This window comes from Papilio machaon, chromosome 16 (genome assembly GCF_912999745.1).
Source record: "Papilio machaon chromosome 16, ilPapMach1.1, whole genome shotgun sequence".
NCBI lineage: Eukaryota > Metazoa > Arthropoda > Insecta > Lepidoptera > Papilionidae > Papilio > Papilio machaon.
In genome coordinates this window covers 1,981,249-1,999,832 of record NC_060001.1, presented here as the reverse complement: position 1 = coordinate 1,999,832, position 18,584 = coordinate 1,981,249, and the positions used below count along the sequence as shown (strand labels likewise).

Sequence of the window (18,584 nt, the reverse complement as noted above, 5' to 3'; positions counted from 1 at the left end):
AGTATTATTCACTGAATAATAATAAATTGAACATAGATAAACATTTAATTAAACTTGAAATATTAGTTGAAAGTTTTAAACTTACGCGCTGCCCCGTCATCAGTTAAAGTCAAAACTCAAAACTTTCATTGCATTAGATCAATTTTTATTCGTGTAATTATGATATTTAAATAGTTTATTTTACTATGATTCAATTATTTGTGTGATAAAGGATTTAATTATGGCTTTAATTAATCTAAGAGTGGGTTAATTTTGAGCATATTTTTTTTTACTTTGTTCATAAAATGAAACGTGCCCGCGCTCTTGCTCCTTTCGCGTCGTAGCACTGTCAAACAAAAATATTCCATTATTTCCATAATTTTAACTTGTATTTATGTTTAATGGATAGGTATTTTGAGCAATGAGTTTTAATGAATTTATTTTAGAATTTTATTATGTTGTGTTTAACATATAGAAACGATAAGAGTATGATTTACTTGATAAATAAATAGAATTAAATCGTGAAGTTAATAGGTGGGCAAGTGTTGTTAAGTGTTATATATAGAGTTATAGAAAAGCTCCAAGAATTTAGATGCTGCCTTCTATGCCAATATTGTTTACGAGGGAAAGTCGAGATGGATTTGGCAATAAAATCGAACCAAGCAGTTGTTTTTTTGGTCAAAGTTCTGTCTCGAAAACCGCCATTATTCCAGAAGTGAGTCAGAGTGTTTGTTATTTTATATAACTGTACTACTTTTCACTTATAATATATATACTTATAGATTTTCCATCTAGAAGTAACATATTTCGTTATTTAAGGAATAACGATGTTATACACTTGTCAATTTTTGAAAACATTCATCCAAAATTACTTAAACTATTGCCTTATTTACTATTAACTATGCTTTATTATTTTTAGGCACCTGTACAGAAAGTTGAACAAAAAGTAGCTAAGGCAATAAATAAAGATCCAGAACCAAAAGAAACAAGCAGCACCAAAAAGAATGAGCCACCAAAATTAGATAAAAATGCATTGGAAATAGGTATAAGAACTAATAACCATAACTATTTCATATTCAATTAAAAACCCTCACTCTTAAACTTATATCATGTAAAGTTTTACAAATCTATATCTGTTTTATTATATTCATTAAATCCATGATGTTAATTACCAACACATTTTGATCTACAAAATGTTTCTCATCTATTTATGATCATGGATCTCCACTGTGGAAACGTTGACAGAAAAACATATATCATCCCACTAATATTTCTTAAAAATCTGAGATCACAAACAAGTATTTGAATAGTGTAAACTCATAAGATAGTTAATTTTTCTTGACCTACTTTTGTATTTTTAGCTCTAGTAAGGTCATATTACAGAAAAGTGCAGTTAAGATTCACTTCAAATTCTACCTCTATAAACAAGTTTCAACAATTCCAAGAACTTTTGAAAAAATTTGACCCACGAAAAGAGACTCCAGTTGATTTGTACAGACAAGTAGAACAGTTATTTGGTGATGAACACAAGGATATCGTAGAGGAGTTTTTATTATTTTTAAAACCAGGACAGGCAGCTGAAGTTGGTCGATTCATGGACCATTTCATGATGGTACAAATGACTAATTTTATAAATGAATTACGGGTAAGTATACATCGTTTACTATCTTCTTATAACATTGAGTATATACACACGAATCATTAACATAAATGGTTTAAATTTTATTCTGTTAGGAAACAACACATTTTAATGCTAATCTCTTAGTAGTAGAAACTCGTAGGTTTAAGCCTGTGTTTAGTTAATATTTTCTCATAAAAAAAATATGTAAAACATACAAAACATACAAAGAAACATACAAAGAACTGGAGTAGATTTATAATTGAGTTCAAATAAAATGAATAGTATTTAAATCTATAAGAATAATGTAGCTAACATAATTATGGTTAATTCCATTATTTTTAAAGAATATTTATCATGTTCTAGATAAGATGTTACCATCAAAATTAAATAAATCACTTTTATCAAATACAATAACCAGAACACAATCATAATTTTTCTATATAACCTAGGAAATTACAGACCTTATTAATATAGACCAGGGATCCCCAAATTATTGGATAAGTGACCCCCTTTTCCAAAATGAACTGTTACCACAGACCCACATGGCCAAATTATCTACTTTTAAGATCTATTATTGTTATTATTATTTTTCATTCTGACTTATGTCAATAGAAGAAGACAGAGTGAGAACTAGCAATGCTTTAAGTTCGATATCAACCTCAGGTCAATATAGACCCCTTTGGGAATCCCTGATATAATATTCAAATTAAATACAATTTTTATACAAAGAAAATGAATTTAGAGATATTGTCATCTCCATTGCTAGTAATATTTTTCAAGTATTTTTGACCAAGTCTTTTCCTACTTTTAGCTTAGCAAAGTATACTCTTGACAACCATCTTTAGTATTATTATCTTGCTTCTCTCAGAGGAAATCTGTTACGTATAAATGCATTATAATGCATTCAAAACACTGCAAGTTGTTTGCAAAAAAAAATTTAGAAGAAGATTAAGTATACCATATTCTGTTCCAGATAACATTAGCTAGAAAACCTACTGTGCTTCGTAAAATTTTACGTGAAATGACAAATGGTGTAAACTGTGGTACCAGTGATAGTATGAAAGCTCGTATCTTACCACATCTACGTTCAAATCCGCGATTAATACAGATGTTTAAGTCACTCTTCCCAGATGAAAGACCACCAGACAGGTATGTATTTATACATGATACCAGTTTTCTTACATTTCAATTGTAAAAAGCCAAAATTATTTTTTTCTGCCATGTATGGTCTTCTATAATAGATGTCATGTTACAATTCAATCAACCCAGCTCGCCGAAGAACCCTAGCAACCTAATAAATAAGATTTTTTTTAATTCAACTTTCTCTCCAATAGTGTATATGAGAACAGCACAGCAGTATTGGATGAAAAGTTTCTAACGGAAGATAAGGGATATGACGTTTGGGAGTTCGAAGATGAAAACGATAACAAGCGAAAATTGGAGGCTAAACAGAATTTAGATACGGTGGTAAGTGATTTGCTTTGATAAACTTACTCTAATCTAGTTAATAAGTCGCGTAACTAATAATATAAAGACTTTTTTATTTTTAGTACATTCAAGAGAGAGTATTCCTACAACATGGAAGAATGTTACGTCCTGCCTCAGTTACATATCCATACAGCAAAGAACCTTATAGAGTTCATGCGAGACGTCTCGCCCCCGCTCATTGTCATCTCTCACCGCCGGAGTCTGACGACGAAAGATCCTCCCCGAAAAGAAATAGCAAAAGTACATGTAAAATTCCATCAAAGAGACCTAAAAAGCAACTTAAATCACCTACAAAAAATATCAAAGACGTAAACGATAATACGAAACATAAAGATTGTACAGTTACTTTGAATAAATCAGTTAAAGGAAAAGGTGTCACAAAGAATAAAAGTACTAGAGAGAAAAAAGATTTGGAAATAAAAGAAAGTAAAAAAGACAAAAAAGATAAGGTGGATGTAAAAACAACTTGTCCAAAGAAAGATGAGACAGCTAAAGTGAAACAAGCAAAAATAGAAGTACCTTCAGTTAAATCCGATGCTAAAAGTTTAATAAGAGATGAAGTTAAAACCACAATGCACAAAGTAAAAATAGATACTGCTCCAATTAAATTGGAACCAAAAAGTTGGACCAGAGATGAAGATAAGACTATGTTGCAAGTTCTAAAAGGGGAGGCTGGGTCAGAGCAAGTGTTTGGACGAATAAGGGAGTTGTTACCACATCGCTCGGTCACAGAGATAAAAGAAAGATTTTGCCACGTCATGAACTTGTTGCAGCAAATGGCGGTTAGCGAAGTTACATAGATAATTATGACTGACATTTAATATTTATAAGCAGATAATATTAATTTTTTAATAAATGAAATAGTATTTTAATAAATAAAAATTTATTGAATATTATAAAGTATTTTTTACACCTTTTTTTGAGTAAAAATCGTAATTAAATTGATTGAAATTTTAGGTAGATAAAAAGTAATGGTTTTTAAATCTTAATTAAATTATAAATGCAAATGTTTGGATGGATCTTTGTTAATACATAACCGTGATAGTAACGCATATCATAGGACCAGATATCCTAATTTGACTATAAAATTGAATAGAAACTTGTTGTAATATTGACTATGTCCAAATATTTATAGAAAAATTGAACTTGACATATATCAATTAGATTAAAAAACGTCATTTATAATAATGTATATTTATTTATTACAATTTTAGTTGAATTTGTATTAATTTTTATAATGGACAGACTAAGCGAAAACTATTACCTCAGGAAATGCTACCTCGAGAAAAATCAAGTGCCTACACAGAGTGTTATAAAGAAAACGATGACACCGTCGTTGGCAAAAGTGTTCTTCAAATCTATGACACACAAACACAAGGTACTGGCTGGCTTGGAACCGGTCCTAAAAGGGGGAGGCTATGACTGGTATGCACCTCCTGAAGATCTCTTAAAGGGAAGAACTGTACTCAAGCCGTTGAAAAAGGAATTTCTCTCAAAACTAGGCTTCAGAGGACTGGAATACTACGGTGAAATTATACTCCAATATCATTTTAAAAGACTCGAAGAGGAAAAACAAGGAGCTCTACTAGAGAGTGATATACAATGGAAAAAGAGCATCGAAGAATTATGTAAACAACAAACCGAAGAACTTTCAAAGAAAGCGGCCCAGAAAAATTCTGATAAAATAAGAGATGCATTTCATGAATTTACAATGTTGTATACGACTTCAATTAATAAAATCGAAAGTTTGTTATTAAATTCTGCCATCGCAGAAATAGAACGCGTTAAAGAGGAAGCGTTTTCAAAGATGTCGAATCATTATAAGACTTTGTTAAAACAACAAGCGACTATGCTCTATGACCGTTACACTGAAAAACTCGAAAAAAAGAAATCTGAATTAAAAGAACAATTTATCTCAAAAATGGAGCAATCGCGTATGGAGTTAGGTAACAAAGTCCACGACATAAATGTAGAAAAGCATATCACTATAGAAAAACTCCGACAGTTGCTCGAATGTCAAAACCTCGCTTGTCAGATTTACGTCGCTATGAAAGAAAAGCAAGAAAATGAAAAACTACTAAGCCAAGCCACATATGAACATAAAAAAATCCTTAAACTTTTAACTAAGGAAGTCGCCAGAAAAGATGTCGAAATTAAAATAGAAATAGAAAAGGAGGAAAGACGGGAAAGATTCCAACAGATATGGAGAGAAAAAGTGTTTCATGTGGTTAAAAAGTTCCATGAGTTTATTAGTTACTCTTTACATACGTTACCTGAACAAGCCGACTTCCTATTAAACATAGAGAAACTTATGTTATTACAGATAAGTGAAATTCTTGAGAACCCAAACGCGGAGAGTCTGTTTGAGCCGGAAGAAGAAGAATTCCACACTCCCGTACCTGAACTTCGACCCTTCTATATTTTTGGCGATGACGGCTCTAAAGTATCACTTGATAGAGATATTTGCCCTAAACCTTACCGTTCTAGCTCTTCCCATTTACCCGTCTTAGTTGTAAACAAAACATGTATTTATGCCGCTTGCGATAATTTACAAGAATTTGCCGATAAAATGGAACACTTTTTTGATAATGTATGCACGAAAGAGCCAGACCTAACGGACAGCCACGATAACACTTACGACGTACCCGTACAATACAGACCATCAGAACAACTGTTAGAATTGAAGGAGCAGAGTTCTGTAATGCAAATACTGCAAAAAGAAATGCCGAATACAAAAAATGTCCGAACGGAATGTCTTTGCCCTTGTAAATTACCTCATTGCTTTTGTCACCATTCTCTGGAACCGATACCATTTATTGATGAAACTAAAAGTGAACAGATCGAGGAGCCGAAGCCAGTCTCTCATCAAAAAGAGTTACCTAAAGATAAAGAATTAGTGCACATTCGCGAACCTAAATGGGAGAGCTATTTTAAATTTATGAAACCTAAAACATGTCAATGCGCTAAAGTTGCAAAGAAAACTCTGCAAGAGCATTTGCCAGCTTACATGAGAAACATGTCTACATTCGATTATCCGGATTTGCCAAATTACGAACCATGTTCTTTAAGAACCTTAAAAAATATTGTTAAGAGAGCAAAAGGAAAAACTAAACCGGTCGCAATTCCAAAGATTCCAGAACCTACCACGAGAGACGTCGAAACGCAGTATTCTGATATCGAATTTGAATATTTATGTTCTTGCTTCGATGCAAAACAAGCAAGATCTATCTTAAATCATATAATGAAAGCCGTTGAAATTTATACGGAACCAGAAAGAGGTTTCAATATAGACGGCTCTCTTCCGTCGGACTACCTGATTCAACCCGTCGAATCATTCGTAAAGAGCCGAGCGCTCTCTTTGAGCAATTTAATGAAAGAATCGCCAGAACTAAAGGAGATATTTAAAAAACAAAAATGCCCATCAGATATTGAAAAGTAAATGTTCAAAGAGTATATAACAATAATTTTCGTAATTTTGCTCGTTTAAAATATTAGGTAATTAAAGCTTCACCGCACCAGAATAGTCCATTTGATTGTGTATTTGCAAATGTAAAAGGCAGTAAAAGATCTGCCCTCAGAGACAAAGTGCATTCGCTGCGAAGCGATCCGTAACGAATTTCTAAAATGTATGGAAGTGACACTTGCTTAACGAGCCATTGTCAGTTCTATACATCATGAAGTTCATTGTAATCCTTTCAAAGCGAATATATTTAGTCTAGGGTAGTTGGTGTGGTTAAAAATGAAATGGTTTAAAAAAAAACGGAGGTGATAAAAAGTATAGAATGATAAAAGTGAGGAAGTAATAGAACTTGTATGGTGTTAAAAGGTGGAGCTCTAAAAGGTGCAGGGTGTAAAAATTAAGAATTCGTTAAACAAAACATCTCACATCTTAGTGAAAGCATCATTCACTCAAATGACTGGTGACAAAAGGTGAGAAGTAAAGAATATTGGTCTGTTGCTTGTCGCATTGTCAACATGTAGTTGGTATGAGCTTGATTTTACACAACTCCACGGCTAGCGCGTATTTTATGTGTCAACGTGTTGTATAAACCTCAAATATTTGCTCCGTCCATTAATCAATATCAATTGGAGTTAGGGTTACATAGTAAAAATAACCTCCTTCTTTTTGAAGTCGGCTAATAAAACAAAAATGTAGACTATAAAAATCTTTTTATTTATTTAAAAATCACTGCGTTACACATGTCGGCGGAGCGACGTATCCTAATTACGATCAGACACCGGTAACAACGACGGTCGGCGCGCAAACTGAACCGGACCCGAACTAAATCGATACAATTCAATAAATACATTCGCATATATCAATGAAACGAGTAACGCGCCGGGAAATAATTACTTGCATACAGTTTCTGAATCCCATACGGGGCTTTCGGTGCTTCAACATAATTCATACAAATTAAACAAAATTTTCATAAAGAAAACAGATTACTTTAAAATTTAACTAAATTAGTTATTGTAAATTGAAAACATCAAAGTATTGAGAGGGGATTGTGTTCGAAAGCCCGCTACCCACACAAACATCACTGAACCGATAATTCTTAAGTAGATGTAAAGCTATGGGCGGCAGAGGGCGCCGCCGTGTCCGCCGCGAGGCGCTTAGCTGTAGAGGTCGTCGTCACCTCCCTCCTCCTGGAACGTGGGCTGGTCACCACCAGATGTACCAGTACCTCCTGCTGCACCACCGCTCGTCGGGAATCTGAACATTCACAAACAATATGTACACTAGTGATTATCAAACTTATTTCTTTTATCGCACCCTTTGAAAATCAGATTTTCAGCGCCCCCCATTTTTTATACACCCCTAAAACTTATAAACTACAATTTCATTACTTTAATTTAGTTATATTAGTCAGTTCTGATGTTTAATTAATTCTAAACTCGAAATTTTTACCAGTAAGTAAAAAAACCTGGTGCAATGTAATGAAGGTAAAATTGCACAAATTTTTTAACTATCAACGATCATGTTCCTTTATCCGCAGAAACTTGTTACAACTTGATTGTGTACATTGTACGGGATATCATACAAAATCTATGTTAAGTATTTTAAGTTTTTATAACATCATACAGAGTAGAAATATAAACAAATTATTCGTAATTGTGGGTTTTAATTTTAGTAAAATTTAAAATACTATTCAAAGTAAATGAATTTACAAATTATACATCGCCCCCCTAACCCACATCAACGCCCTCCATTTTTTCTGGGCCCTTTAACGCCCCCCTCTAGGTTTCAAACGCCCCCAAGGGGACGTTATCGCCTACTTTGAGAAACACTGATGTATACATAACTCAATAGACTACTCAGTCTTCCTCACAATATAAAGCAAACATTCCTTTCTTGCAATCAGAAAAATACGGAAGCTTTGAATGGACATGATAAGGTTATGTCTTTTGGTTGAAGTTATAACTTAGTTGTACTCTAGTTACCTGAAGTTGGTACCAAAGCCGCGGCTCTGCTGCAGCGTCTGCGCGAACATCTCGTACTTGCGGATGTCGTTGTCGGAGACTGAGCGCCGCGCGAACTTCATCGCCTCTTCGAAATGGGCGCGACTTATCTCCGGCACCGGGTCCTCCTCATCCATCTACATCAAAACACATTAATAATTCTCTTCAATTGTCTACAAAATTAAAATCTAGTATTAGCTGTAAAGAGAACTGTAAATTAGAACAACGTTATGGAAGGGACCAAAAGGAAGAAGAGGTATAGGAAGACCTATTACACAATGGGAGGATGAAATAAAGAAAACAGCCGACACTTCCTGGGCACAGGTGGCGCAAAATAGAGAGAAATGGGCGTCTTTGGAGGCCTTTACCCGAAGAGGGGTTCCTACAGATTAGTTTATTAAAAAAAAAAAAACTTTTTTAAATTAAGGAATTGTAAAAAATTGCAAATAGAAGTAAATTACTTTGTACATTTTTTATTTCATTTTTAATTTTGTTTTTATCTGTATGGAAATAAATGGCTTTATTATTATTTATTAGCTGTAAAACGGATTAGAATTAAAAGAGGTAGTGTGAATAGAGAGCAGAGCTATGCAGGTACTAACATCCATGACAGCGGCAGGTGTCTGCTGCTGGCGGGTGCGCTCGCGCTGAATCTCAGCCTCAATGGCTTGCCTGATGGCCAGTTTGCACGCGCGCTGGCACACCTCTGTCAGATCTGCACCACTGAACCCTTGTGTCACCTGTACAACACACATCAATATTATACAATTTCCAATCAGTGGTATAGTTCTAGTCAAATATAATGGCAGCTCAAGGTCATCTGCTTCCACTAAGCCCGGCTTCAACTAAAATTGTATTCTTAGCAACGACTTACGATCAACTTAGTGCTGTTTTTTGAGCCGCCAAGATGTGTTAGTTACACTATTTATAACTCAAGAACGGCTGAATCGATTTGACTGAAAATTGGTGGGCAGGTAGCTTAGAACCAGGAAATGGACATAGGATAATTTTTACCCCGTTTTCTTTTTTTTTTTTATTCCGCGCGGACGGAGTCGCGGGAAAAAGCTAGTATTAAATGAGTACAAGTTACGAAGTTAGTTATAAATTTTTAGTTATATAACAGACAGCGGATTGTACGTTGTCAAAATTAATTTACAGTCAATTTGACTCACCTTGGCGATGTAAGAGAGGTCGACATCCTTGGCGATGGGCGATTTGCGCAGATTGGAGCGCAGGATGGCCTCACGCGACTTCTCGTCCGGCAGCGGGATGTAGATCAGCTGGTCCAGGCGTCCCGGTCGCAGGATGGCCGGATCAATTATGTCCGGACGATTGGTCGCACCTAAAACATAAGTTATTTTCATATCAAACTGGAAAATAAATCAGAATCAAATTATACATTTTGTACAAAGATATATAAGTATTTTATAAAGGGCTATTTTCTCTATACATTCAAAGTCAATGGAAATTACAACAAAACTATGTAACAATTTTACCAATTTTTATAAGCTTATAATCAAAGACTTTAAAAAAAAATCCTATATAGAACTAAGGAATTCGTCTATAAGTAATTATTTTGTATAAAACTAATTTTGTAGTATGTACCAATGATGAAGACGTTCTTCTTGGCGCCCATGCCGTCCATCTCGGTGAGGATCTGGTTGATGACGCGGTCTGCAGCACCACCAGCATCCGACACTGAGCCTCCACGCGACTTGGCGATAGAATCCAACTCATCGAAGAACAATACGCACGGAGACGCCGACCGAGCCTAAAGACAATACACACAACTTACTATGGATAGATAGATAGATGGATGGATGGATGGATCGATGGATGGATTGATGGATGGATGTTTGTTAGAAAGTATCTCCGGAATGGCTCTACTGATCTTGATGAAATTTGACACAGATTTAGAACATAGTATGTAAGAACACATAGACTACTTAATCAGTTTTTTTTAATATAAAACAATAAATAATATGACTATGACTTTTGATTTTTGACGGTATTATTAATGTATAGGTTACCTTGTCGAAGATGTCTCGCACATTGGCCTCAGATTCACCGAACCACATGGTGAGCAGTTCCGGACCCTTCACAGAGATGAAGTTAGCCTGGCACTCGTTGGCAATGGCCTTCGCCAGTAAAGTTTTACCTGAACAAAATTCATACACGTTTAATTTTTATGATTTCAACTTAAAAACATAATTTGGAACGTTAAAAAGGACATTTTGTACTCATCATTTTTACATTCTTTCTTAAACACGAGACATGTAAAAGTAAAATTAATAGACATCTATCGGAGCTTTATATTACAATGGATTCTGTAGTGGTTTATATGTATTCTCACCGCATCCCGGTGGTCCATAGAAGAGTACACCACGAGACGGCTGCATGCCAAACTTGAGGAACTTGTCGGGATGCTCGACAGGATACTGCACGAGCTCCTGCAGCTCACGCTTCACACTCTGCAGTCCACCGATGTCGGACCACGTCACATTCGGCACCTCCACCACCGTCTCACGCAATGCTGACGGTGAGGACTTCGTCATCGCGTACTGTATCACAACCACATTTTAAGCTAGTAAACAGCATTGGATTTGCTTGGAGATATAAACAAATAAAAAACAATATTTTATTCACTCAAAGAACATTTCATTAGTGAAAGAATTTTTTTCTGAGTACCAAATTTATAACTTAAATGTATGTTTATGTGCATATATTAACAGCATAACTTACACGGAAGTTGTCCATAGAGACGGCGAGAGAGTTGAGAACTTCAGCATCGATCTGGTCATCCTCAAGGTCGATGAGGTCCATCTTCTCTCTGATCTGCTGCAGCGCCGCCTCCGAGCACAGGGAGGCCAAGTCAGCTCCCACGTGACCGTGAGACTCCGCCGCGATCTAAAATATAGTTTTATGTCTTAACACGATCAGTGCAACACGAATACACCTCACGATTTCACTTTGATAGGAAAAATCCTAGTAGCATGGAATATTTTATATAGGAGTAAGAGGCAATCAGATCTCTAGAATAATAAGTGTGGATACATACAAGATAAGAAGGGCTTGGGAGCTTACCCTAAGTTAGGGGTGACTAGGCCTTAGTCAACCACTCTGGCCTAGTGCAGGTTGACTTCACACATATCATTGAATTTCTTCACAGATATGTGCAGGTTGCATTACGATGTTTCATTCACCGTAAATACTCAAAAATCGAAAAAAAAAAACATTGCAAGTCACATGCTTATCCCCTGAGCCACCGACGCTCTTAATAAGAAACCTTATCTTTAAATAGTCCAAAGATTTTTTTTACAAATTAACCTCACCTAATATATAGGAACTTTGTGCAGTATTTTTTTGTAATTCAACCCATCGTTCCCCACTTAGGAATTCCTCTAGGAATATATACTAGCCTGTTCCAAATCGACGTCATCTCCAAGTTTCATGTTCTTGGTGTGTATGCGCAGGATCTCGAGACGTCCGGTGGCATCAGGAATGCCGATGTCAATCTCGCGGTCAAAGCGTCCGAAACGACGCAGTGCGGGGTCAATGGAGTTCGGCCGGTTCGTCGCCGCCATCACGATTACATGCGATGACTTCTTCATACCTAAATATATGCGTTAGAAAATGGTTACTAACTTTATTTGATTATATTATTAATATGTTTCACGTAAAAACTCTAAATCTACTAGTCTTCTAGTTATTTTAAATAATTATCAAAAAATGGGACCCATCTGCAAGCATTACCTTTCGATTAAAATATTTTTTATCAAAATCGGAGCACCAGGGGCGGAGCTTCGCGGCAAAAAAAAATACAGTCGAATTGATAACCTCCTTCTTTTTGAAGTTGGCTAATAATATTGTGCAAAGTAACGCACTTACCTAAAACACTTTGTACATATAAACAAATACAAAAAAATGTACATAAAATAAAGTATTAATATATGAATTCAATTAAATTATTAAATATACAAAACTTTTAAATATATTTAGAACAGCACAACAAACTCACCATCCATCAACGTCAACAACTGCGACACGATACGACGCTCCACTTCACCGTGGGTCTTCTCCCGTTTGGGCGCGATGGCGTCCAGCTCATCGATGAAGATGATAGCCGGAGAGTTCTTATCCGCCTCTTCGAAAGCCTTGCGCAAGTTCGACTCCGACTCACCGGCCAACTTCGACATTATCTCAGGCCCGTTGATCAGGAAGAAGAATGCACCTAAACAAACATTAGTTTTTTTATAAAATAATTTAAGACCTCTAATGTGGATTTTTCATACACTAAGGAGGACTATTAAACAACTTTGAGTTCACCAGTTTAAGTCATCATCAGCTCACTATACATCCCCACCGAGGGACTCAGAACCTACCCCAAATTAGGGGTGACTAGGCCACCGTCAACCATACTGGCCAAATGAGGGTTGGTTGAGTTAAAGTCATATTACAGCATAATTATGTTTAAGACAATCATTGTTTGATTACTTTTCCAAACAATAGGTACAAAAAAGACAACATGATTACTTACTACACTTTCTTGTAATCATTGTTTATTTTTCGACACATACAATTTTAATGACTTACTGTCGCTAAGAGAGTCCCTTAGTGTAAATTTGATATGAGAAATAAAATATAAGGGACTGTATAAGTAATCATAAGAAACTCTAGAGTGAACAGAAAAAAAACTTCATATTATCCATTACTCTAAACAAAAGTTAACTTGTAAAATCTAGATCTAGTAGGAAATATAAACAGACCTGTCTCATTAGCAACGGCGCGAGCAATCAGGGTCTTGCCGGTACCGGGAGGACCGTACATGAGGATACCACGCGGGGGCTTCACTCCGATGGCCTTGAACAGAGATGGATGCCGCAGCGGCAGCTCCACCATCTCCTTGATCTGCGCCAGCTGCTTGCGGCACCCACCGATGTCGTCATAACCTACCGCGTTCAGAGCTTCTTCCTCCTCCTATAGTGTTAAAGAAGCTATTTTAATATTTCCACCGTTGAACAGACTTGCCAGTTTAATATGAGGTGCAGCTCGTTGGACCGATTAGCCTACCAATCAATTGGGACAATACAATGGGAAAAAATTACTAAAATTTTACAAGTCTGATAGTACCCTTATGACAAAACCTCACTCTCGATAAATCATTTATATTACAGCTCACAATAGAATGGACATATAATTAAAAAATATCATATTCTTGGAAGTCAAGCAAAGCAAGAGTTAACTAAACTTGTTTAAATAATCTAAAATTCTCACTAAAAATAAATAATAATAAAAAAAACAAAAAGTGATGACTATAATAGACACATCACCATATTTTAAAAATTTGCTGATTGCACAATATTTTACAACAGTAATGATTTTATTTTAAATTGCAGAAAATGAAGAAAATATAGCAAAACATGGCAACACTGACCTCACGTTTAATTGGTTCACCCTCGCAATGTATGACAGTGTCAGGCGCCACAATGCAGTAAGGCGCCGGATCCGTTTCCACCACCTTGAATTCAACAGCGCGCATGCCACCGCGCACCATGAATGTGTCATCACGGTGAATGGGCCTGTACGCCTCCATGAAGTATGGCTTCAGATATACTTCAAACAGGTTTCTGTTTGTGACAAAATATAAACTATATAGATGGTTCAATACAAACAGTTACACCAAAAACATTTTTTACTGTTATGGTCTGTTTTTTTTATTGTTATTTCAAGTGTTTATTAAAATAGTGAAACTGAAAATTAAGTTATTTATTTTCATAATGTAATAATAAATCTTTCATACCTTTAAATTATTAGAACAGACTATGTATACTTATTATTTCTAATACTTGTGCACTGATCAGTATAGTTAAAAAAAAATTATGTACATGAAACATTATAACTGGTATAGATTCTAGGTAGATTATAAAACTCGAGAACTCACCCAGTTAAACCCTCAACTGAATCATCAATTGGCAGGATGTGTACCCTCTTGCCATATTTCACCGATGGGCATGGAGCGATGGATACAATATCTGACAGCCTGACGCGCAAGTTGTTCCGGACTACGCGGTTCATGCGGATCTTCTCATCCGGACAATTGTCGTCTGAGAGCACAATGCAAACAGTTTCTTTCCTGCGTTTGCCTTTCAGAAGTACGGTGTCACCTCTGAATAGTTGCAGTTGCTCCATTTTCGCCTGTATTGTATTTTGTACATTAGAAATTAAGTATGTTTAGGATCCTTTGTGAAGAACACTAAATAATAATTAAATAAAAAAAAATCTGTAGAAAAATACGTAAAACATATTATTTCAATATCTCACTTCTTACGTGACTGAACATAGAATAAGAATTTAGAATTTTCAACGTCACAAAACTGTATTACAATAAATTACCATCACAAATTTGTATGAAGTTGACTATATTGAATGTTTTCTGAAAACAATATTGGTTGGTATTTGCTTGCTAATATAGAGATTTGTTTTTAAGAGTTAAGAAATAAAAAGAAGATATTATTAGATTTTTTCTTATCTGGTATAATTGTTATGCAGTAAAACTCTGCTAGATATAAAATTATGTTAAGCAAATATTTCTACTGTTTAGTTGTGACTAGCACACAACATTCCGATAAACATATCATCATCAGCACACTTTACATCCCTACCGAGGGGCTAAGAGCCTACCCTAATTTAGGGGTGACTAGGCCATAGTCAACCATGCTGGCCCAGTGGAGGTTGGTTGACTTCACACATATCATTGAATTTCTTCTCAGATATGTGCAGCATCACGATGTTTTCCTTCACCGTAAGAACGTCGGATAAATGTACATATGTAAATTGAAACACGAAAAACACATTGGTACATGGCGGGATTCAAACCCAGGACCTGCAGATTGCAAATCAAGTGCTTAGCCCTTGAGCCACTGACACTCTTAGGTCAAAATATGTTGTGGTCTAATTTTTACTAGGTAGATAACATGTTCAATATGAATGTGTTAACCATGCAAAGTTAGAATATAGACATGAGCTATTGCACTGAGGTAATTTTATTTAACATACTAACAGTTAGAATTGGTTTCCACTGCTAATACAAATGTATTAAACACAATGATAATAGTGTTTGTTCAATGAGAATGACACGGATGTTTTTGAAGGTTTTGTCAGTGGAACCCATTGTTGTAGTGTTTTCATATTTTTTTATATATAACTTTATCAGGATGATTTCATTTTTCAAATGTGTGGATTAGAAATTAAGTGATGGACAAATTTGTTAAAAATTTGTAATTTGAAAGCCTATGGCTACATCCAAATTTCTTCCAAACATCAATAATACTGTAGTCCAGGTCAAAGATACAGCCCGCGGGACGCATCAGTAAGGCCCACAATCGCAATGTGACACAGAATGATGAATCATGTTTTCTAGATCTTTTAGACCTCATTTGATTCTAATTTAATAGATAAAATGTTAAAATAATTAAGTCCATTTTTTATTTTCAATCTGGCCCACCTACGAATTAAAAATTTAATATATGGCCTTCTACAAAATTGAGTTTGACATCTCTGATGTAGTCAATATATATTTTCTAGAACAATACTAAGTCAGCTCTTCCTTAGTCAATGTTGTAGCAAGTGATAAATATAAAAGAAAGGCACTACAAACTGCCTTCTTAAACATATTGATTATGTGATGATCTCAGTCAACACTTCATAGCATCTAGATACCAACATAAAGTCCAAAAATTAGAAACATTTATTAAAAATAATACTGTCTAATCTGGATAAGTGAAAAACCTCTACAAGCGAGAGTCATTGACCGGCCCCGAAGGATGACCTCCATAAGTGTCCATAAACTCAGGTTAGAGATAAACCTTTATGAGTGAGAAAAATATTGCAGTACCTTGGACTCTTGCTAATCTAAGTTCAACCTTAATTTCAAAGTAATTTTCCTACCAGGATGCTTTTTTGTAAGGTACTTTCGTATTGTTAGGGATAATTAATTAGACAAAGGAATATGACCTGTGATAATGCCACAACGGAATTGTCATCGCTGACGGCTTCTTCCACGATGAGACGATTCGGCCTGTCCTTACGGCGGAGGATCGCGGTGGATAAATCATCAGGGCTGCGAAATAATCGATTACATTGCGAGTAAAATCAGAAGCAAGTAGCATTGAACATTGTCAGTATGTCGAAAACTACAGTATATGCATTTAACAACCACGCAAAACAAAGTTATTCGCGAAAATATTGATTGATACTTATTCAACATATGAATATTATTCGTTTGTATTGTAATATTGCAATGAGACATGATGACAAGCTAAATTTTGAAGTTGAGTTTACAGTAATCATGGTTTCATTGATTCAGTTCTATTATCCACTTTGAAAAATGACTATTTTAAAATAATAAGCACTTACCTCTTGTTATCTGCCATTTTAACACAAATCTAATGTATAATAGTAAATTTACAGTTTCAAAACGCCGAATGAATAGTCTCTTTCCACTTAGAAGTGCGTGACGTTGCCGTATTTCATTTGTTCCTATCGATGACTGCAGTGTTGCTAGTTTATTAACAAATTGTGTAGATGACATTCAAGTTAACAAAAATTGTAGATTGTAGATTCTAATATTGATTCGACAAATATACATTTTTAACAATATTTTTGCACTCAAGTTTTTAAAGTATTGATTGTCGTCATATTTAACGAAATTTTATGTTGGTGTAGAATGGTAAATATTTTTAACTTTTTTATGGCAACAAAATTATAAAAGAACGGTAATGCCCTGTTCCGTAACTTACCCACAACACAACCCACCCACAACTATACCCGACTTCCCGACCCTAAATTGGTGAAGTAAATCTTAAATTCGAACGCATTTTGACTATGAAAAGATGTAGGTAAAAAAAGGAAAGTAAAAAGTATAATAAAGCTACCAAAACAGGCAACTAAGAATTATAGATCCAGCATATCACTTAATTTCAAAGTACGTATCGTTAGGCCATTCAAACAAAGGCTGCTGTTTCTGCTATTACTAACATAGATAAAAGTAATATTAAAGGAAAATAAAAGAAGTTCAAGGTCTGTTTTCTATTTATTGTCTACTTACTGTAGAATGGTTAGAGTAACCGTGGGTTTCTGAGACCAAATTACATTATTAAATTAAACAATTATTAAAACATATCGACATTCCTGTCATTATCTTCGAACAATATGTTTAAAGATTTTGGTCTGAGAAACCAACGGTAAGTACCGCAAAACCCAGGACTAATCAGTATTCCCATAAAGTTAAATCTTTAGTACACTCAAGAAATGAGATGACTAAACATTCTAGAGATCTAGATGCTCTAATCAAACTCCCAGGATGGAGGGTAGTGGAGTCAATGTACATCACTTCTTTCCTTACACAGTAACATAGTAATTTTACTTCATGATATTAGTTATTTTTAGGTTTTTGTTAAGTAAGACTATCGTAATAGTACATAATTTATTTCGAATTGTCCATTAAGACGTGTATTGATTATATTCTTTGATAGCTCTTTTAAGTTTTATTGCTAGTTTATTTAGATGGTTTGCGCTACAGCTAGTAATATTATCTAATATTACTTCGTAAATGATTCTATGAGTTTCTTTATGTATGTATAATTTATCTCCATATCTATAATCTTTCAAATCATTGTTGTAATCCTTGAATATTATTCTGTCATTTATAGTGAACAATGAACAATTCGTCCATAGTAAAAAGGAAGCTGATTCGATGTGGTAGCTCTTGATATAAAACGTACCTATAGGATATTATCTCTTCTTTTATATCACACACAGGGCTTCGACATAGTCTTTTAACATATCTATAGAACTTTCTAGCATACTTATAGTCCAAACCATTTAAACATTAACTTACAATTCTACAATATTCCACAAGTTTCTTTTCTGGAAATGAAGTTCTCAATAAATCAACGTAATCACTTAAAAAATCATACAATAACCTATACGAGTCAAAGTCTCTCCGCCTTGTATTTATTGCGTTTTCTTTTGTACA

The 18,584-nt window shown here is 34.9% G+C and overlaps 3 protein-coding genes across 3 annotated transcripts; 2 read left to right on the top strand and 1 right to left on the bottom strand.

Annotated features, from left to right (window-relative positions):
- The first annotated feature begins 396 nt into the window (after positions 1-396).
- Positions 397-3,917, top strand: LOC106715780. Its single transcript, XM_014509133.2, has 6 exons — positions 397-694; positions 899-1,022; positions 1,341-1,624; positions 2,574-2,749; positions 2,935-3,067; positions 3,151-3,917. Exons 1-6 carry the CDS (start codon positions 572-574, stop codon positions 3,886-3,888), a joined length of 1,578 nt encoding a protein of 525 aa, XP_014364619.2. The 5' UTR covers positions 397-571; the 3' UTR covers positions 3,889-3,917.
- Positions 3,918-4,322: 405 nt separating this feature from the next.
- LOC123721791 lies at positions 4,323-6,527 on the top strand. Its single transcript, XM_045681619.1, has one exon. It carries the CDS (start codon positions 4,326-4,328, stop codon positions 6,525-6,527), a length of 2,202 nt encoding a protein of 733 aa, XP_045537575.1. The 5' UTR covers positions 4,323-4,325.
- A 714-nt stretch (positions 6,528-7,241) lies between these two features.
- Positions 7,242-17,103, bottom strand: LOC106715827 (transitional endoplasmic reticulum ATPase TER94). The gene is made up of 15 exons (XM_014509184.2): positions 16,964-17,103; positions 16,562-16,667; positions 14,490-14,743; positions 13,983-14,175; positions 13,315-13,525; positions 12,567-12,779; positions 11,968-12,161; positions 11,291-11,455; positions 10,902-11,109; positions 10,579-10,706; positions 10,154-10,319; positions 9,721-9,890; positions 9,151-9,288; positions 8,531-8,685; positions 7,242-7,802 (listed from the first exon to the last, which is right to left on the bottom strand). The coding sequence occupies exons 1-15, from the start codon at positions 16,978-16,980 to the stop codon at positions 7,703-7,705; spliced, it is 2,418 nt and encodes an 805-aa protein (XP_014364670.1). The 5' UTR covers positions 16,981-17,103; the 3' UTR covers positions 7,242-7,702.
- Between the last annotated feature and the right edge of the window lie 1,481 nt (positions 17,104-18,584).